The 21089-nt window shown below is 51.8% G+C and overlaps 1 protein-coding gene across 7 annotated transcripts in view; it reads left to right on the top strand.

Annotated features, from left to right (window-relative positions):
• Positions 1 to 21089, top strand: part of RPH3AL (rabphilin 3A like (without C2 domains)) — a 124863-nt gene that overhangs the window by 32039 nt on the left and 71735 nt on the right. For all 7 annotated transcript variants that reach the window (XR_005017758.1, XR_005017759.1, XM_036836443.1 and 4 more), the window contains exon 4: positions 2277 to 2406. Coding sequence is in view for 5 of the 7 variants with exons in the window: in XM_036836443.1 (XP_036692338.1) it covers positions 2277 to 2406 (130 nt within the window). In the remaining 2 variants the exon portion in view is untranslated. The remainder of the gene's footprint in view (positions 1 to 2276; positions 2407 to 21089) is intronic.

The raw sequence follows: 21089 nt of genomic DNA on the forward strand, positions 1-21089 counted from the left end.
TTTGTTGTGTCTTTTTTTTTTTGTTTAATTACAAAAGCAATTCATACTTCCTAGACAATCTGAAAAACACAGGCAGGCACAAGGAGGAAAACATAAATGCAGGGGCACTGGCAGGAATTAATTTGATTCTGGTCTCCTTGTTCTTTTTCTATTTATCTTTTTCTATTAAATAGATGATCATTTTAAAAAAGTCAGACATTGTAGAAATGCACAGTTCTAGAAAGTGAAAGCACCACTACAAAGACCACTGCTGTCCAAACAGTTTGTTGTCTGTGCCTCCGTAACACTGACGTATTACTACCATTTCATTACAAAAAGGGTTTGTATCTGACAGACTAACTGTCTTTTGCTCTTTTCTCCCCACCACACCTGGCTGGGGCCCCTCCCTCTCTCAGGCCTAGCCCGAGGGTCCTGCAAGGTTCTGCAGGTCTCCGAGGTGCCTGTGCTGATGACTGATGGGCCAGCACCACACCCCTCCGGCTCCCCCAGGAGGGCATGCTGGGAGCTGGTGAGGGGTGTCCCCCGTGGGCTCCCCGCAGCTGTGGGAAGCATTTGCACCCCCCCTCTCATCCTTCTGGGCTGCCACCTTTGCCTTCCCTGTGCCGCTCACGTCGTCTGGCCCTGGCTGTGAGCGCTGGGTTTGGCTGGGGCAGGAATGGCCCAGGAGGCAGCTAATCATCTCAGAAGGAGGAGGTGCATCCTGTGTGTTTCCATGAGTGGGAGTCACAGGGCTGTACGGAGAGGGGGTCCCCCAAAAACAAGTGGGTCAGACCACGGCCGAACTCGGCTTTGCTCCTGGAACCCTGCAGGTCCCTGGAAGAGGGACGGTGATTCCTGTGGAAGTCAGGAGTGCCAGCAGGTGGGCAGAGGCAGCCTCGGCGCCCAGTCTGCCCTCCGTCGGCCCCCAGGCAGGGCCTGATCACCCCAGGGGAGAGGGTGGAGTTGCCATGAGACTTGGGGCGGCCTGAGTGTGGCCCTGGCTCTACCTCTGAGGAGTGTGCAACGCTGGCAAGTGAGTTCACATCTCGGAGCCTCAATCTTCTCACCTTTAAAGTGGGGGGGAAGCAGCATCTGCTGTGCTGGGCGGTTGTGAGAGTTACAGGACATAACGTACCCACACCCTGTCTTCCATGCATTCAAGAATGTTCACTGGGAATCCACTGGGCACTGGAGACACAGCGGCCAACGAAACAGAAGCAGAAGTGGCCGCGTGTTGTGGGCGTGGCAGTGTTGTATGACAGGTTGTCATGAAACAGGGGTCACGGTGGGCTGAGGGGCCGTGAGACTCAAGGGAAGGCACCTATCCAGGGCCCAGCGGGGTTCAAAGAGGACCTCTTTCTCTTTCTCCCTCTAGCTTCTCTGTCCACCCAGGTGCTTAAGCCAAAAGCCTCTACTCCATCCTGGATCTTTCTTTTACCTCTCCTCCCCCAAATCCATCCACGATGACTCTGAAATACAGCCCGTCCTGCTCTCCGTCCTCCTTCCCCAGACCTCCCGCCACCTCCTGCCGGCTTCCTCACCGGACTCCCCCTGTAATCCCAGTTTCTCACAACAGCTGGAGGGAGCTTTTAGAAATGTCACTGAGGTCAGATCACTCCTCTGCTTAAAACTGTTCAGTGGGTTCGCGTTGATCTTAGAAAACAATCCAAACTTCAAAGACCAATCCAACCTACAAACCCCGTGTAATCTGGCCCCTCCTCGCCCCTCCAGCCTCCTTCATCCCAGGCACTGTAGCCCCCCTGGCCTTCTCACCATCCTAATGCGCCAGGGCCTCGCTCTTTGTACTTGCTGTTCCCTCTGCCTGGGATGCTGCCCCAGCTCTTCACGTGTTTGGTCCTTGTCATCCTTTACCTCTCAGTTCACATGTCCTCAGAGAGGCCTTCACTAATCACCACCTAACATGCCCTGCTCCCTCCCAGCCCCACTTATTTTATTTCATAACACTCCCCCCTCTGAAGTCACTTTGCTTGTTTATGGACTTTCTCCCTTTATTGAACATAAATTCCATAAGAACAGGGACCGTGTCCATCTCTGGCTTGTTTGCTACAATATTCCCAGTGTCTGGCATGTTGTAGGTGCCCAGTTAATGGTTGGTGAGTGAGTGAATGATTAGGAGTTAGCCAGGGGAAGGGATGGGGCAGGGAACAGTACCCCAGGTGAGGGAACAACCCCCAGGAAGTGGTATAGTATTGGGGCCCCGTGGCAGCCACGCCTGGGCAGGGGTCTGGTTGGAGACAGGAAGCACATGCCATCTGACTCTGTGTCCTGTGCTGCAGGCGGCTGGTGGAGCGGCTGGAGACCATGAGGAGCAATGTGATGGGGAATGGCCTCTCCCAGTGTCTGCTCTGTGGGGAGGTGCTGGGCTTCCTGGGCAGCTCATCGGTGTTCTGCAAAGACTGCAGGAAGGTAAGGCCCTGCTCTGGCTTCCCAGCCTGGACCAGCCCTGTTACTCTGTGGCTTTGCATCCTGGCTCCCAGGAGTGTGTGTGTGTGTACGTTCGTGCATACATGTGTGCACACATGGTATCCTATGCTTCTTGGCAAGAAGGATTGGGGCCTGAGGGTCAAATGGCCAGGCTTCTAGTGCCAGCTCTGGGGAGTGGACCTCTGGGTCTCACAGGCCTGGGTGTGAATTCAGCTCTTCCACTAGCTGTATGACCTCAGAAAACTTATTTACTATGTCAAGCCTCACCTTCCTCATCTATAAAATAGGGATAATGATAATATGTACCTTAGAGAGTTGTGAGGATTAGATATTATATGCAAAGCTCTTAAAACCTTGTTTGGCATATAAGTATTCAGGATATGTTATTAGTTGTCACTAAATAAATACAATTTTCCTCAGGGCCAAACAGTTTGCTAAGATTATACTTCCTATTCTATTGGTCTGCTCTCTTGATCCCTGGCCACTCCAATGAGAATGATCTTTGCAGCAAGGCCAAGTGGATTTTCTCCTTTTCTTATACTCCACGGATTGTTCTAAATTATGCCACATATTAATATTGAGTCCAAGACTTCTTAAAATAACTTTTTGTTTTTCCTGGAGTTTCTAATTGCCTTTTTTTCTCATTGACCAAAGAATAATGTGCCTTCCAGTCCTCAAGGTTATTTAGCATCTGAATTTTACTCTCTATTGCGTGAAGCCTACTTTTTTTTTCCCTGCCAGAAACTCTTCTGGACTCTTATTCCTGCTCTAGCCTACAGTAGTAACTGCATAGCTGTCATCATGGGGCCTCCCTTTACTGCCCTCCTAGGTTAGAAGCACTGTTCCCAAGACACCATGTCTTTTTCTTTTTTTGTTTTTCGCTCTAGTTTTACCAGAACCCATTCTCAAGTAACTTCCATGTGCTAGTCATTATCTTAAGCCTGGAGTTATTTTGGTGAACAAGGCAGAGGAAGAACTTTCTCTCCTGAGGGAACCAAAAAAAAGTAATGTAATGGATAATCAGTAATAGTAAATAGTAAATAGTAAAGTAAATAAATAAAGTAAATAGTAAATAGTAGAGTAATAGATAAGATTTCAGGAAGAAATAAATTCTGGAAAGAATTAACAGGGAACAGAAGACTGAGGGTGGGGTGGGGCGTTAAGAGTTGAGAGGACTGTAAAATATGGGAACGTCAAAGAAGTAAACATGGACTTGGCAGCAGAGGCCATTGGCAGCCTTGACAAGGGCATTTTCAGTGATGTTCAAAATCTGGATGAGAGAACCAAGGTGGAAAGAAGTTAATGTACCAAATGAATAGGTGGGAAAGCCAGGATTTCAGCTAAGGTCCCTTTTCCCCTGTGTGTCGCATGTGGCGAACTGGGCTGAGGAATGTGGATTAACTGGTGCGGGGTCCCAAGAACAGTGGAGGTGTGGGAGGGGCCTGAGGGTCAGGGAGGGGGTGGGCACTTTGGTGCCGCTCCTCCGCAAGCCTCCATAGGACTAGACTAGATAGATACCAACGAGGTACTGGGCACAGGGACTCAGGAATGTCTTGCTCCCAGCACCTGGGCAGGTGGGGTTCTAGTATGTGACTTCTGCCTGGGAGAATGAGGCCCAACAGCCTGTTTCCTCCTTCTGCCCCTCAACTCCATGACTACTATAAATGTCTGGGTTTGCGGGACCATGAAGAGGCTGTCAGAGCCTTGTCTCCTTTCCCTGGAAAAGTTTGGGGCCTCTGCCGCAGAGACAGGCTGCTGCCCCTGGTTGCTGAAGGGTTAATGCCCGCTGCTCCTTGCAGAGCCGTTTCCTAGGCAACAGTGGGAGTCCCAGGGGAGAACCTCAGTGGATGTGGGGGTGGGGGAATGCTCTTCCAGATACTCTCACCACCCCCACCCCATGGCTTTTCAGGAAGACATTTCTATTTGAAATTGTTCTTATTTCACAGCAGGCTGAAGACTTGGTCCTGGCTTGGATGGTGAGATAAGGAGCCCTCTGAGTTTCTGAGGGGACTTGTTCTTGGGTGAGAGTGGGAGGAGAGTGTGCCAATTAGGACCACAGCCGAATGATGGGCATTTGGGGGGGTTATCTTCATCCATCCTTGAGAAGACTGTGTCATTCATTCAGTCATTCATTTACTCATTATGCAAATAGTAGAGGGTCTACTGTGTGCAGGCCCTGTTCTAGGTTCTGGCGATACCATGAACAAGATAAAGTCCTTGCTCTCATGGAGACTGTTTTCTAGGGGTAGGAGAAGACAGACAAAAAACAAATATAAAATAATGTTATGTAGACCTAGGGCTCTGTAGTGAATTAAAACAGGGTGCTCAAGTTGAGTCTCTGTGAGCTCAGACCTGACCACAAGCAGGAGACAGCCCCAGGAGGATCCAGGTGGAGGAGTGTTGCAGGCAGAGGGACCAGCAAGCACCAAGGCCCTGAGGCAGAAATGAGCTGGGCATGTTCAAGGAACTAATGAAGGCATCTGGGGCAGAGGGAGCGAGCGGTGGGCATAGCCAATCACAAAGAGCTTTGTAAGTCAAGGTCAGGAGTTGAGATGTGATTCTAAGTTTCATGGGATGTCAGTGGAGCGTTTTAAGCAGGGATGTAATGTGACCTGGTTTGTGTTTTTAAGAGGAGAGCCTAGCTGCTGTCTGGCAAGTGCGTTGCAGGGGGACATAGAAGGAAAGCAGGAGATGAGTTAGGTGGCGATGGCTGTCATTGGAAGATGATGAGGTCAGGGACAAGGCAACATAGGGACAAAGGCCATACGCTAAGGGAATCAATCTCTTCTATGTATTCTAAGCAAATAGGGAGGGGTTGGGGGGTGATTGAGGGTCTTAGGAAGGAAAGCGGGTCCTAGATTCCCAATGGGCCAGGGCTAGAGGTCACTTGGTCCTGCACAGTGAGGGGACGGAGGTCCTCCTGGGTTGCCAGTAAGTGCTGTTCTCATGCAGAGAGACCTGGGTTGTGCTCCAGCTTGGGCACACTGCAGTGACCTTGTATGAGTCACTTAACCTCTCTGGGCCTCTGTTTCTTCATCTGTAAACGGGGAAATAGAACTACATCATCATTGGTTGGGTGTGAGGAGTAGATGAGCTAATGCAGGGAAGCCCTTAGTGTCGGGTCCATTGCAAACACTCAGTAAAGGATTCCTGTTATCATTATTATCACTATTATTATTAATTCGCTTCGAGGTCCTGGCTGTTCAGACTGCCCAGGTGTTACAAAAATAGAACCAACCTCACATACATCTCAGAAGAGGTTTAGTGATATCCCATGGATCAGTCAGCTCAGGCTGCCATAACAAAAGACCACAGACTGGGTGGCTTCAACAACAGAAATTGATTTCTCATAGTTCTGGAGGCTGGGAAGTCCAAGATCAGTGTGCTGGCCAATCTGGTTTCTGATGAGGACTCTCCTCCTAGCTTGCAGACGGCCACCTTCTCACTGTGTCCACACATGGTGGAGAGAGAGCTCTGGTCTCTCTCCTACTTCAGATAAGGACACTAGTCCGTTTGGATCAGGGCCCCTCCCTTATGACCTCATTTAACCTTAATTACCTACTAAAGACCCTGTCTCCAAATACAGTCACATTGGGGATTAGGGCTTCAACACAAGAATTTTGATGGGACACAATTCAGCCAATAGCAACGTATGTTCTCCTTTTTAGAATTCATGTTTTCCCTCCTTCCTTCCTTCCTTCCTTCCTTCCTTCCTTCCTTCCTTCCTTCCTTCCTTCTTTCCTTCCTTCCTTCATCCCTCCCTCCCTCCCTCTCTCTCTCTCTCTCTCTCTCTCTCTCTCTCTCTCTCTCCCCACCCCCCCACCCCTCTCCCCAGGATCTTACTTCCCCGACCAGGGATTGAACCTGGGCCCCGGCAATGAAACTGCTGATCATAACCACTGGACTGCCATGGAATTCCCTACAGTTCATGTTTTCTTGAACTGAAAATTGGTGTTCCCACAGTTATTCCCAAATTTTTTGTAATCTATATAAAAGCCTCTGGAAGCCTTTGTAGCTGTCCAGGATTGGATGTCTTAAGCAGGGAAACCAAACTTGATTTCTGTGCAAGTTCCTCAGGTGAACCTAACACTCAATCACTTATTCAGCCTGTTCTGAGTTAATTCTGGGTTAGGGGACTCCAAAAGGAGAAGGGTCCAGAACGGCCACTTCCCTCTGGTCCTCATGGTCAAGGTGGGCAGACAGTACCCTCTAGAGTGATGCTGACTATGGCTGGGACCAGGGTTTCCAGGACTGAGAACAATCAGGAGGGCAGCCTGGAGGAGCTGGCTCCTGAAAGTTGGTTAGGCTTCTGAGAGGCTGAAAGCAGAGCCAAGGGCATTCCAGGGAGGGGAGAACAGCACAGCAGAGGCATATAGCTGGAAATGGGCTGGGCAAGTGCCTGACTATGAGGATTCAGGCCCAGAAGACAGGGAGGACACCCTGGGCCACTCTGCCAGGTGGTGGTCGCTTAGGAGCCAAGTCTCTGGAGAATCAGGAGGGAGGCCCAGACTTAACCTCACAGCCCCCTGCAAAGCTTTAGCCCTTGTACAGGGGCTCTCTGGTGTCTGGGAGGGGTAGACAATGTCATCTATTCACTCTTTCAACAAATATGTGTTGTCCTATAAATATGACAATATACTGGTGCAGGCATTGGGGATACAGTGTAAAGACACACAGATGCCTGCCCTCTAGGCAGTGGGTGTTAAATGATTATGGGTAATTAATTACAGTTGTGTTTGGGGTTTCAGAGGCAGCCCTCGGGGGCTAAGAGAGATCTAACAAGGTAGTGACCAAATTGGGGGTATCAGGAGCCCTCCACTCTGGGCTCACCAATTTCCGGGGTGCCCCCCTATTTATTTCTATCTCTCCTCTCCACCTCCCCACCGTTTGCAATGGCTATAGCACTGGCTCCCAGGAGGTGCGTGGGCAAGGGCAGGCTGCAGAGAGGGGATGCTGGGGAGATCTCTGACATGGGAAACATCCGGATCCATGTCAGGGGGGCAGACCCTCAGGTGCTCCTGGCCACACGGCCGTGTCCCGAGCAAAAGCCCTGGCAGTGTTCGGCGGCCACAAGCTAATGAGCGTGCGGGTGGAACCCATGATGCTGGTCCTCGGAGCAGCGTCCCCTCTAATTGGGCCTGCATGCCCAGGCTGCCTGCTGTCATCATCAGAAGGCTGTGGTGGGAAGGGAGAGGGGCTGGCTGGTTAATTAGAGAGGCCTGGCCCTCCTAATTGCTTAGGATCTGAGTCTGCCAGCTTGCACTTTAATTGAGAGTCTGGCTTCACCAATAATAGGGAGGCTGGGCAGGGCTGCTGGAGAGCCCGCCTGAGCCCAGGATGGCATTGTCACTGTGCGGGGGAAGCAATCAGATTTTTCTCTGGTCTCAGCTAAAATGTGCTCCACGTGTGGGAGCAGAGGAGCCTGCCCGTGAAATGATGGTCTCGGTAATGTGTGCTGAGTCCTGGTGAAAAAGAGTGAGGCAGCCCCGCACTTTGCTCAAAGCCTTCAGGGGACATCCAGCTTGTGGGGTGGGGGTGGGGTGGGGTGGGCAGGCATCCCCCACCCAGGATGGGGGGCCATTGGAGGAAAGGGGCCAGGCCAGACCCTGATCCCTGTCCCCAACCCTGCTCAAGGCTCTGAGGAGCGGTATCCTGCTGAGGTCATCCCAGACCCACAGCAGGCAGTAACCCTGGAGCCACTAATCCCATCACGGGGGCCGCACCCTCATGACCTCTCATTGAACTCTAATCACCTCCCAAAGCCCCACCTCCAAACACCATCGCATGGAGGGTTAGGACTTCAACACACAAATTTTGAGGGGACACAAACACTTCATCCATAGCACCTACTGAATAGGAACTCTGCCAACAGAGGCAGTGTGTTTAACAAACAGCACTCCTGGGGATTCTGATCCTCCTTGGGCTGGAAAACCCCTGCTCTGGGAATTCCCTGGAGGTCTAGTGGTTAGGACTCCATGCGCTCACCGCTGAGGGCCTGGGTTCAATCCCTGGTCGGGGAACTAAGATCCCACAAACTGCATGGCATAGCCCAAAAAAAAAAAAAACAACAACCCTGCTTTAAGGTCCCAGCCCCAGGCCCGGCTCAGGGTGGTGGTGAAGGACCTCAAGTGACCGCCTTCCCTCTGCTTGTCTTGCTCCCCTTGCCCTCCGCATGTTCTCCCCTGCACCACACCCCCAAACCCTCAGCTTAGAGTCTCCTGCATCCTCCCTCAGGCCATCCTCACTCTTGCAAACAGTGAACATGGAGGCCACTGTCTCACCTTGTGATGTCCTTTGGAGTTTATAAAGCACTTTCACAAAAGTCATCCTTCTGGGTCCTTAGGCAAAGCCATAAGGGAATCAGGGTTGCTGAGGCTGTTCCAGAGTCACAGATGGAGAACAGGGGCTCAGCTGAGGTGGTGTGGGCTGCTCAGGTCACCTGGCCAGATAGTGGGGAGCTGGGTCCCCCAGGGTGAGTTGCTGTGCCATGCTGCGCCTCCATTGCTTCAGACCAAAGCATTCATTATCTCATGCTTTCCCTTCCTTGGAGAAGCAGGGATATCTTATTAAAGAACACAGGAGAAGAAACATCATACTCAATAGTTATTGAAAATTTTTCTCGTAAAGTCTGGTATAAGACAAGTTCTATGTATCTTTATCACCACTTCTATCCAACATTGTGCTGGAGGCCTAACCACTGCAATCAGACAAGAAAAAGAAATGTGTAGCATAAGGATTGGAGAATAGCTAAGACTGTCATTATCATGAAAACATGATTATATAACTAGAAAATCTGAAAAACTCTAAATACAAGTGGTTAGTATTAGTTGGTGAATTTAGCAAGGTGGTTGTATACAAGTTTAATATACATACAAAAAAATCCAGACAGGTGTACCTCAGAGATACTGTGGGTTTGGTTCCACACCACTGCAGTAAAGCAAATATTGCAATACAGTGACAAATTTTTTGGTTTCCCAGTTCATATAAAAGTTATATTTACACTTTAGAGTCTTCCTTTCATGAACAGTTTCTCTGCAGTATGCGATGCTGTTTGATAGTATTTTACCCATAATAGAACTTCTTTTAAAATTGGAGTCAATCCTTCCAAACCCTGCCACTGCTTTATCAACTAAGTTTATGTGATAGTCTAAATCCTTTGTTGTCATTTCAACAATCTTCACTTCAACAATCTACTCCCTTCCCCGGGAGTAGATTCCATCTCAAGAAACCACTTTCTTTGCTCATCTATAAGAAACAACTCCTTATCTGTACAAGTTTTATCATGAGACTGCAGCAATTCAGTCACATCTTCAGGCTCCACTTCTAATTCTAGTTCTCTTGTTACTTCCACCACATCTACTTCCTCCACAGAAGTCTTGAACCCCTCAAAGTCATCCATGAGGATTGGAATCAACTACTTCCAAATTCCTGATAATGTTGATATTTTGACCTCTTCCCATGAATCATGAATGTTCTAGTGGCATCTAGAATGGTGAATACTTTCCAGAAGGTTTTCAATTGACTTTGCCCAGATCCATCAGAGGAATCACTATCAATGGCAGCTATAGCCTTATGAAATGTATTTCTTAAATAATAAGATTTGAAAGTCGAAATTACTCCCTGATCCATGGGCTGCAGAATGGATGTTGTGTTAGCAGGCATGAAAACAGCATTAATCTCGTTGTACATCTCCATCAGAGCCCTTGGGTGAGCAGATGCATTGTCAATGAGCAGTCATATTTTGAACAGAATCTTTTTTTCTCAGAAGTAGGTCTCAACAGTGGGCTTAAAATATTCAGTAAACCATGTTGTATACAGATGTGCTGTCATCAGGCTTTGTTGTTCCGTTTATAGAGCTCAGGCAGAGTAGATTTAGCATAATTCTGAAGGGCTCAAGGATTTCAGAATGGTAAATGGGCATTGTCTTTAACTTAAATCTTCATTAGCCCCTAACAAGAGAGTCAGCCTGCCCTTTGAAGCTTTGAAGCCAGGCATTGACTTCCTCGCTCTGGCTATGGCATCGCCTTCCAGTAGAGGGCTGTTTCATCTGTGTTGAAAATCTGCTGTTGAGTGTAGCCCCCTTCATTAGTTATCTTGGCTGGATCGCCTGGATGACTTGCTGCAGCTTCTGCATCAGCATTTGCTGCTTCACCTTGCTCTTTTGTGTTACGGAGACGACTTCTTTCCTTAAACCTCATGAACCAACCTCAACTAGCTTCAGACTTCTGCAGCTTCCTCACCTCTCTCAGCCTTCATAGAATTGAATAGAGTTAGGGCCTTGCTCTGGATTAAGCCCTTCCTTAAGGGAATGTTGTGGCTGGTCTAATCTTCTATCCAGACCACTCAAACTTTTTCCATATTCAAAATAAGGCTGTTTCACTTTCTTATCATTCATGGGTTCACTGGAGTAGCACTTTTTATTTCCTTCAAGAACTTTTGCTTTTTATTCGCAACTTGGCTAACTGTTTGGTGCAAGAGACCTAGCTTTAGTCTGGCTTGGCTTTCTTTTTTTTTTTAATATTTATTTATTTGGTTGCACTGGGTCTTAGTTGCGGCAGGCGGGCTCCTTAGTTGCGGAGCGCCAACTCCTTAGTTGCAGCATGTGGGCTCCTTAGTTGTGGCTCACAGTCTCCTTAGTTGTGGCTCACAGGCTCCTTATCTGCAGCTTGCCAGCTCCTTAGTTGCATCACATGGGCTCCTTAGTTGTGGCATGCAAACTCTTAGTTGCGGCATGCAAACTCTTAGTTGCGGCATGCATGTGGGATCTAGTTCCGTGACCAGGGATCGAAGCCTGGCCCCCTGCATTGGGAGTGCGGAGTCCTACCCACTGTGCCACCAGGGAAGTCCCCTGGCTTGGCTTTTGACATGGCTTCCTCACCAAGCTTAACCATTTCTAGCTTTTGATTTAAAGAGAGAGACATGTGACTCTTCCTTTCAGTTGAACACCTAGAGGCCATTGGAGGGTTATTAAATGGCCTAATTTCAATATTGTTGTGTCTCAGGGAATAGGGTAACATCAAAGATCACTGATCACAGATCACCGTAACAAATATAATAACAATGAAACAATTTGAAATATTGTGAGAATCACCAAAAGGTAATGCAGAGACACAAAGTGAGCAAATGCCGTCAGGAAAATGGCGCCGATAGACTTGCTCAACGTAGGGTTGCCACAAACCTTCAATTTGTAAAAAATGCGATATCTGCCAAGTGCAGTAAAGCAAAGCGCTATAAAATGAGGTGTGCCTGTATTTCTATACACCTGCTGCAAAAATGAGCGAAAATAAGAATTCTAATGTATGGCAAAGGAGACACAGATGTGCAGTGGGAAAAGAATGGTCTTTTGGATAAATAACGCATGGTCATTCGGATACTGATATGGAAATGATGGATCTTGACTTTTACCTCCCACTAGGCACAAAAGTCAATTCCAGCTTGATTTCACATTTAAATGTGAAAGGTAAAATAATATTTGGGAGGACAAATAAATAAGCAAACAAATAACAAAGAAAGAACACACTTTAAGGTGAAGCAGTGGCAGATTTGAGGACCCCAGGTGCACCCACATGGCCTTGTCCAGAGCCCACCCTCCCCCTGTATTCCGTGGATACCAGCAGGGGCCGGCTAGCTGCCCTCACCACCACTGGGGGGAACCAGCTTTTCTACCTACTTTCCCAAGACCTTCAGAAGCAGCCTGAATGTTCTCAGGATGTTCCCAATGCAAAAGCTAAGCACCTGAGGCTGGGTTGAGCCCACCTCAAGGGGCCCAGGCCTGTGTGGGCAGGAGAATGGAGCAGCCCTCTTGGGGGACTTTGACCTCCTTGGGAGCTGACTCAGCTCCATAGGCCCATCCTCGAAAATGAAATTGAATTTCGTGAAGGTCTTATCTCTCTGCAGAATTTTTTGATTCATTCATTCTTTAAGGTTTCATAGGGTACTGACTATATGCCAGGCCCTGCAGGTACCGTGACGAGCAAGGTAGGCCTTGTCCTTGTACCCACCACTTGTCACAATGAGACCCCTTACTTCTCTCTTGTCAGTACTGTGCCAGACTCTGTTCTAAGGCCTTTTCACTTGTTAACTCATTCCTATCAACCCAACAGTCCTCCCGTCAACCCAGTGGGCTCAGCACCTTTATCATCCCCCCTTTACAGATGGGGAAACTGAGGCTCAGAATGGTTAAGTACCTTTCCCAAGATCACTCAGCCGGTCAGGCGTGGAGCCAGGATTTGATCCCAGGCAGTCTGGTTCCGAGCATCCTGGCCATTACCGCTATACCACATCTCCCCCATGGAGTTTATGAGCTAGAAAGGCGAGATGGACAAGTAAATACAACAACTCCAGAAAGTGGGAGGCAGGAACATAAAAACTGAAGGTGGGGGGGCATCGAACAGCCAGTGGGGAGGGCGTGGGAAGGCGGCTATTTTATTTCGGCTGCGCAGCATGGGCCTCTATGAAGAGGTGACGTCTGAGCTGGGACTGGAATGAGGAAACGCAGGATCTGGCAGAAAGCATCCCAGGCAGGGGGAGCGGCGTGGACGGGGCACTGGGCGGGAAAGAGCACGGCGTTAAGCGAGGACCAGAAAGGAGGCCAGGGAGGCAAGGGAAGGGGGAGGCCCCACCGATGACCCTTCACATCTCCGTAGCCTGGCCCTTGCTGGGTCTGTGTGGTGGCAGCTGCCCCACCCTACTCCTTGGATTAATTTGGATTCCCCCAAATCAGAGGCAAGTTAAAAAATTATTTATTGTTAAATTTGTGGTAAAATGTACAAACATAAAATGTACCATTTAAATCATTTTTATGTGTACAGTTCAGGGGCGTTAAGTACCTTCACATTGTTGTGCGGCCATCACCACCATCATCTCCAGAACTTTTTCATCTTGCAGAACTGAAGTTCTATACCCATTAGATGATAACTCCCCATCCCCACCCACCCCAGGCCCTGGCACCCCACTTCTTTCTGTCTCTATGTGTTTGACTACTCTGGGTACCTCATATAAGCATTCATGCAGTATCTGTCTTTTTGTGACTGGCTTCTGTCACTTTGCATAATGTCTTCAAGGTCCATCCATGTGGTAGCACGTGTGAGAACGTCCTTCCTTTTGAAGGCTAAATAATAATATTGTGTACGTAACACGTTTTGCTGATCCATTCATCTGGCAATGGACACTTGGTTTGCTTCCACGTTTTAGCTCTCGTGAATCGTGGTCCTGTGAATATGGCTGTGCAAATATCTCTTTGAGACTCTGCTTTCAGTTCTTGTGGGTGTATACCCAGAAGTGGAATTGCTGGATCATGGGGGAATTCTGTTTAATTTTTGGAGGACCCGTCATACGGTTTTCCCTGGCGGGTGCACTGTTTTACAATCGCACCAACAGTGCACGAGGGTTAGGAGGGGGCAGTTTTTTGCAGGGCCTCCCTCCCGAATGGGAGGTGCAGTGAAAGTCTTCCTCGGCTCCCTTTCCAGACCCAGCGCTCAGCATCTCTGTCCCTCAGGTGCGGCCGCAAAAAACAGCAAGCTTCCTGAGCAACAGCTGTTTCATCTGAGCTGCCTCCAAATTGGCCCTGCAATGTCCTTTTTCCTCCTCGACCTAATTCAGATGTTAGGAGACGTGTGTTTGTGCCTCATTACGAAGATGGATTTTTCATTCAGCTACCGTTGTTTCCTAAATTCCCGGAAAAAGTCACTTCATTCGTCTGCCCCGAGGGCCCGCTCTGACTGCTTGGCAGGAATTGACTTGGCTGCCGTTGCCGAGATGGGAGGATTGGACCAGACCCCACACAGCATCTTGGAACATCTGCCTCCATCAGGAGTTTGACGAACAGAACATCTCCGTCAAGGCACCCTTCTTTCTTGCTGCCCTGGTGCCTGCGCCGTGGCTTTTCCTCCCCCAAAGTAGCTTCTTTCTTTCCACTTTGTGCAGTTCAGAGCCCTTCTGATAGCCCGATCTGACACGGACCTCCAACTCAGGGTCATCAGGACAAAGGCAGCGGAGGAGCTGCTGAGAGCCAGGCTGGGCTCCCGGTGGCAAGGCCCAGAGTGTCTTGGAGAGAGACCAGCGCCATGGTCATTGGCCATCTGGAGACCCTGCCCACTTAGCTCACCTTCTGGCCAAGCCCTGCCCTCTAGGAACTCACCTGGTGACAGATAATGCAGCTCGGTGTGACAAGTGCTGTAGATGCAGATGGCATGGAGTGATCCCAGAGTGGAGGGGCGGGGGTGGCTGGCCCCTGAGAGGTACGGGAGGCTGCAGCGTGGAGCTCACTTTGAGCTGAGCCTGGAAGGGTGGATACCCAGGGGCAGGGGTGGTGCATTTCAGGAGGAAGTGCAGGGACTGGTGGGCGTTTGGCAGAGCTGGTGGATGTCGGGGAGGGAGGGAGAAGGAGGGGGTGATGGTGAGAGGCAGGCTGAGGGAGGGAGAGAATGAAGCGAGGATCACGAAGGGGCCCCGTGTGCCAGGCTGTTGGCGGTAGAGCCATCAAAGGGTGCTAAGCAGGTGATGACTGTCGGGTGGGTCTCTGGGGAGCCTAAGTCCAGAGGTGGATTTGGAGGAGGGAACGTGTAGTGGGTTGGAGAGAGCCTGTCGGATGCTGAATTATCCAATTAGCAATAATAAAGGCCTGAATTCAGGCAAGAACAACCAGGATGGGGACTCCAAAGACGGTTAAGAGTTAGAAATCACAAAAGCTGCCAGTGATTGAGAGCTCACGCCGGGCCGGGCCCTGCTTAGTTATCAGCCGCCCTTCCCTTCCCTGTAACTCCGTCTTTTCCAGGCTGCTCACACGCCCTTCAGGGGCAGGACTGGGGTGGGGACACTGGGCCTGGGCCCACCTTCTCTTGCTCCAGACGCCCTTCATCCTGCTCCCTGTTAGGCCTGGCCTCTCCCCTCGTCTGCATCTCTCCCAGGGCCGCAGACCTCTGCACTTCGGCTTCTGCTGCCTTCCTTTGCTCAGCACTCTCCCCAGATACACACATCCTACCCGTGTCTTAAGTCCAATTGAGGGCGCGGGTCCCTGTGTATGTCAGAGGATGGACATAGCTGGTGGGGTGGGATAGGGGTGGGGCCAGTGTTGCCTAAACTCATACTGACTGCTACACCTGCACCTGCGCTGAGTGGACCGGGCGTCAGGAGTGCAGGAGAGCTCTGCCCTGGGCTCCCCCTGTGACCTCGGGTTAAAATCCCTTCCCGCTCTGGGCCTCTCGTGCTCCCTGTGAAAGGAAGCAGTTGGAGGGGTTGGAGGAGAGGGTCTCCTGGGCTGTCCAGCAGTTTCCTCCCGTGAAGCTCAGGTCGGCCCAGTCCTTGCAGGATCACCACCCCAGAACCTGCTCCCCGGGGGCCTGCACAGATCAGGGAGCAGCAGCAGCCGCAGCTGTGAGCTAAAGCTCATTTCTCTGCGTCTCCGGAACACAGCTCGGTTTGTTGTTATTTTAAAGCCACGGCAGGTTTGCTTCCCAATTGGCTTTGGCTCAGCCTGTGATTGAGTCTGCAGCAGGAGGAAGCCAGGGTGGGGGTCGGCATGTGCTTCTGAAAGCCCCCTCTGCCCCTGATATTCCTGTGATGCCATAAGTCCCTCAGAGCCCCCTGGAGGTCGGTAGGCAGAAGGCAGTGATTATACCCATTTTCCAGATGGAGAAACTGAGGCTCAGAGGGATAACTTGCTCCTGGTGGCACAGCCAGGGCCTTGCAGTTCCTCCTACCTCTTGGTTCAGAACTTTGCCCACATGCCCTTTGGGAAGTAAAGAGAGCTGAAGACACGCAGGAGACCCCCAAAGGAAGGTGTTGTCTGGTGCCAGCTTGTCCGTGGAGTGCAAAGGCCATTGGCTAAGTGCCCGCAACACTGGGGAAGGGATGGTAGCCCCAACACTAGGACTCCCCATCCGTAGTCGGGTGTGGCACCCTGAGCACCCCTGAGGCAGGACCGTGCCCCCCAGAGTTTGTCACACCCCTAAGGTGGCTGAGCAGCAGCTGAACACACGTGGGTGTTTGTGGTTGTTGAGTCACTGGTCAGTGTGAGGCCAGCCCCTCCCTGAGTGGGCAGAGTGTCTGTAGGCTTGGGCTTGGGTTGGGTTTGGGGACACCAGCCGGGCTTCCCACTGAGACGTCCATCCGTCCGGCACCCCGTTGGGCCCCTCGCTACCCCCCTCAGTGGCTCTTCTCCCGGGGTCTGGTCAGTGTAGCGAGCCCGCCGGCAGCAGGAAGCCGTGTTGGCAAATCTGTTTAGCGGCTGTTACCAGGAACGGTAATTTTGTGCAGCCTCTTGTCCTCTGTTGCGGTAAATAACAGATAATGACATTTCCAGTCCGAGCTGTGGCCAGCGCCGCCCACGTGGCCCTCGCCTCGCCAGCTGCGCCCCGCAAGCTGCCACCCTTCTCAGGCCCTGCGATTCTTCATCGCTCTCAAATTGCCCCCGTTTTTCCTGCTGTGTCGCTTCCCGCACGGCTGTTTGCTGTTCACTGACCTTAACTGGAGGTGGATTTAGCCTGTCCTTCTGTTTCCCCGCGGGGAGACCAGGATGCCGCTCTTGCGGATAGAGGGAGCGGAGGGGAGCACGGGAGGCGGGTCCTCACCAGGGCACCCTTGAGCCCGGCCCTCCAAACCAGGAAGGAGCCAGGCCTTTCTCAGAGGGGACTTTTGAGCTCTCCCCTTCCAAACCCTTTCCTCACCCTTGTCGTCCTGCCTTCCATAGGAGGGATGACTCTCCCAGGTTACAGATGCAGAAACTGAGGCTGAGAGGGGTTATGATCTGCCAAGCCTTCCAGAGACCCCTCTGCCCAAGAACCACATCTGCCTTTGCTGAGTTTCCAGGCGCAGACAGGAGTGTAGTCTGGGCCCCCCAGGGAGTGAGGCCCGAGCACCTACCTGCCACTGCGGGGCCTCCCCGCCCGGCTCCTGACTGCCTGCAGTGGAGTATCGTCTGCTTTCCAGCTCATTCTCTGCTTCTCTGCTTCTTCGTCTTGCTCAAGCGTGGCTTCTTCCCTCCGGCTGAAGTCTTCAGTGGCAGTCTACTGCGACTCTGTTCTACTGCCTAGAATAGAGTCTAACCGCCGCCACTTGGTATCCAGGGCCCTCAGTCCGTTCATCGCCTGAGCACAGGCTGCTGACCTTAGCAGCGTAAACTGCATACCGGGCTGGGAGTTCCGAGGCCTGAGGGTCACACCTGACTCCACCTGGCCCAGACCTGTCACCGCGCTCCCTGGAGCCCTGTTCCTGCACGTCACCAGGGTCCTTAGTTGATCATTAGTGCTGTTGCTCCTGGAAAGTTAAGAAGCCCTAGGGTGTTTGTCAAGTCCGCTGTATTTTTCAAATTAAAAAAAAATCAGTTCCAATGACAGGTACTTACTGGCTTCGAGGACATTTACTGTGTCCAGGCACTGGAGTGGGCACAGAGAAGGGAGAGGGTATTTTCACATAAACTGACCTTTTGAGAGTTAGGATAACCCTGGAAAGTCAGAGAAGACGGTGCTGACCCTGGGACAGGTGAGGCTGCCGAGGGCTGAATGTCCACACTGGGCTGGTGGGGGGAACCTGTGCTAACTTGGCTTCCTGTGGACCCTGGATTGGCCTTCTCTAGTCTCCCCAAGCCCTCCCCACTCCCCACCCTGTTCTCTTTGGCCCAGCAGCTTGAATTTGTTGTCTGGCCGACTGTCTGCATCCAGCCCTGCCCCTCTGGTTCTGCGCTGGGGCCCCTCCTGCCCCCCCAGGTCCTGGCCCCACCCCCACGGAGGCCCCTCCCCCTCCTTATGCCCTCCCCCTCCACCAGCTCCATCGGAGCCCAAATGCTCATATCTCCTTCAGCCTAAACAAACATTTATGGAGCACCTACAGTGTGCCAAGCACCAGTCCAGGTTCCAGGGTGACCTCAGGGTCAGGCCAAGCCTCGGCCCCTCCTGAAGCACCTGTTCTAAGGGTGGTGAAACTGACAGTGGATGCACTCAGATCAGTATCGAAAGTTCACCCATCTACACGGCCTCTCACTTCCCTTGCGTTCCCAAGCTTCAGGCAACGCCGTGTGCTGGCCCTCCCTCGTCTCTGTCCCCTGCCTTCCTCCCAAGCTCTGGACCTGGGTGTCACCTGCGGCGCGACAGCTCTTCCAAGGAGTCCACTCGCACTGCAAGTACCCATGTGTCCAAAGCTGAATATTTTGCCGGCCGCTCGTCCCCACTCTGTTAACATGACCACCGTCCATCCTGTTGACCAGCTGGCAGCCTCTAGAATGAACCAGAGTCCTTCCTTTTCCTCACCTTCCGTACCCAGCTAGGATTGGAATTCCATAGGCATCTGGGAATGTTCTGGAAAAAGAGCCTCTGCTGAGAATACAGAGGACAAATTGACCAGGAGTGACTGAATCTGTATTTTCAGCAAAGGTGATTTTTCTGAAACTCAGATCTGATCGTGCCCCTCCCCTCCTTAAAAACCACCATCGGCCCCCAGATGTCTGCAGAATCCCAACCCCACAGCCCACGATGCTTGTCAGTCAGCCCCTCCCTTCCTTCCTAGCCAACTATGTGCCAGACGCCTGCTAAACTTGGGAATTTAAACAAGAACAACAATGTCCTTTTTCTAGAAGGGGCAAAGTCACGGGATAGACAATTTCAATATGATGCAGTTAACACTCCTCTAGAGATGTTGACCCATATTGGGAGCACACAGGAGGGAGTAACTAGTGCTTCCCCTGGGGGGAAATCAAGGAAGGAGTCACAGAGGAGGAGACATTTGAGTTGTTCCTGAAGGATGCGTAGGAGTTCGCTAGTCATGAGGCAAAGCCTGGGTGAACGCATAGAGGCAGGGAAGTACCTAGAGTGTTGGGAACAGGCAGTGAGGCGTTTGGGGCTGGCATGGTGGGCTTGGTGAGGCTGGCGAGTTAGGCAGGGGCCGAGGAGGAAGGCTCTCACATATGTGTGCATCCGTCTTCTTGCTTCTGTGCCCTCAGCCTGTGAGCCTCGCTGTGTTCTCCACCTAGTCCAGGGCCTGGTAGCAGCAGGGCCTTAGGAAGTGTTTGCTGAATGCTGTTGACGTCATTGGCCCAACCTGCAGCTAAAGTTGCTCCCCCACCGAATTCTAAGGGGAGGAATGGTGAGGGTCCACCGGAGACCCCCACCTGGCCTTCCCATGGAGATTTCAAGCGTTCCAAAAGCAGGGCTGTGACTTCAGTATCTTTGGGGGTCCGTCCCACAGGCTGGTCGCACACCCTAGAGCCATAGAATTTCGGAGCTAGGATCTGCTCGGCACACCTGGCCAGGGTCTCCTTGCCTGGCCCTCCCTCCAAGTTATGGCTTTGGGCCAGCCCCAGAGGAGCCAGGCTCACTTGTAGCCTTAGCTGGGAGGCTGCTGATAGGGGCAGGGTGTTTTTAGGATGCTGGTTGTGAGAACAGAAAACCAAAATGATCCAGCCTCTTCTTTGGCTGTGCTCTTGTAACAGAGCCTGGGCCAGGTGGCTACCAGGTGGCAGGCACGCCTCTGGGTGAGAGATTATCTGTGGGAGGCCCCAGCCCAATGCTTTGGGAAACCAGAGGTTGGTTATGCAACCATGGCCTGGCTGGGGGAGGCTGGAGCTGGCTGTGTCTGGGGCCTTTAATTCCCTGAGTTCATGTTCCCGGGATGGCCAGTGTCTGTCTCGGCCATGTGTCTTCAGACCACCACTGTCCACTGGAGAACCCCATCCACTTCCTCTCTCTCAGGTCATCCGTTTCCTGGCCCCATTGGCATCCTTCTCAACTAGGGTGGGGGTCATAGCAGGCATGGGTGAGAGGCAAGATGGGGACTGGGACCCCAGTCCGGCCCTCCACTTACTCTCCTTGGGTGGCCCCGGACAAGTTACCTGGGCTGTCTGCCCCAGTGCCGTCATCTGAGTGACTAATCTGTGTGAAGCACTCCTGCCGTGCCCAGCAACGCAGTACGTGTTATATAAGCTCTTGCTTTTTATGATTATGAACCTGGGTCCCCATCCTGGCTCTGCCACCTCCTGGTGACGTGAACTTAGCCAAGCCACCCAAGATCTCTGAGGATGAGGATGCCTTCCTCATCCAAGGCATTCGGATCATAAAAACTCCCTCACAGGGCTGTTGTGAACATAAACAAGATTAAGTGTGATAACGTGTGTTGAGCGCTGAGCTGGGTGCCAGGCATGGAGTAAGTGCTCAGTAAACGGTGACTATTATCATTACTATGAGTTGTAACTCTAAGTAACCACCTGGCAGGGAGCAAGAGGATGTGAGCCCGCTTCCTCCACCACCTGGGCCCTCCTCTGCCCTGACTCCCTCCCGGCCAGAGTGGGGTGGGAGAGCTGCAGGCCGCCGTGTGACGTGGTGGTCCCGGGAGACCGCTGGGCCAGACCGCTGGAGGCACGTGGACCCGCGGCGGAGAGGCCAGAGGACTTGATGAGCTCAACCATGGCCCAGGCCCCGTCAGTTCCAGGAGCGAGGGGTTTCTTCCTTTAGGGCTGGAAGGAGCTAGTGAGGGTTCCAGGAGTCGTCCCCGAAGGACTGGCGGGACCCAGGTGGGGAGGAGCCGGCCACGGTCAGAGCTTCAGGAAAGCTCAGCGCGGGTCAGGGAGCCCTTGCGTGGGCTGAACTCCATCTACCCCAGAGTCTTCCCCCTCGGCAGGTTGCCCAGGGACGGGGGGGCCCTAGGGTGCACTCCAGGCCTGGGAGACTTTAGGAGGG

This window comes from Balaenoptera musculus, chromosome 20 (genome assembly GCF_009873245.2).
Source record: "Balaenoptera musculus isolate JJ_BM4_2016_0621 chromosome 20, mBalMus1.pri.v3, whole genome shotgun sequence".
NCBI classification, from domain to species: Eukaryota; Metazoa; Chordata; class Mammalia; order Artiodactyla; family Balaenopteridae; genus Balaenoptera; species Balaenoptera musculus.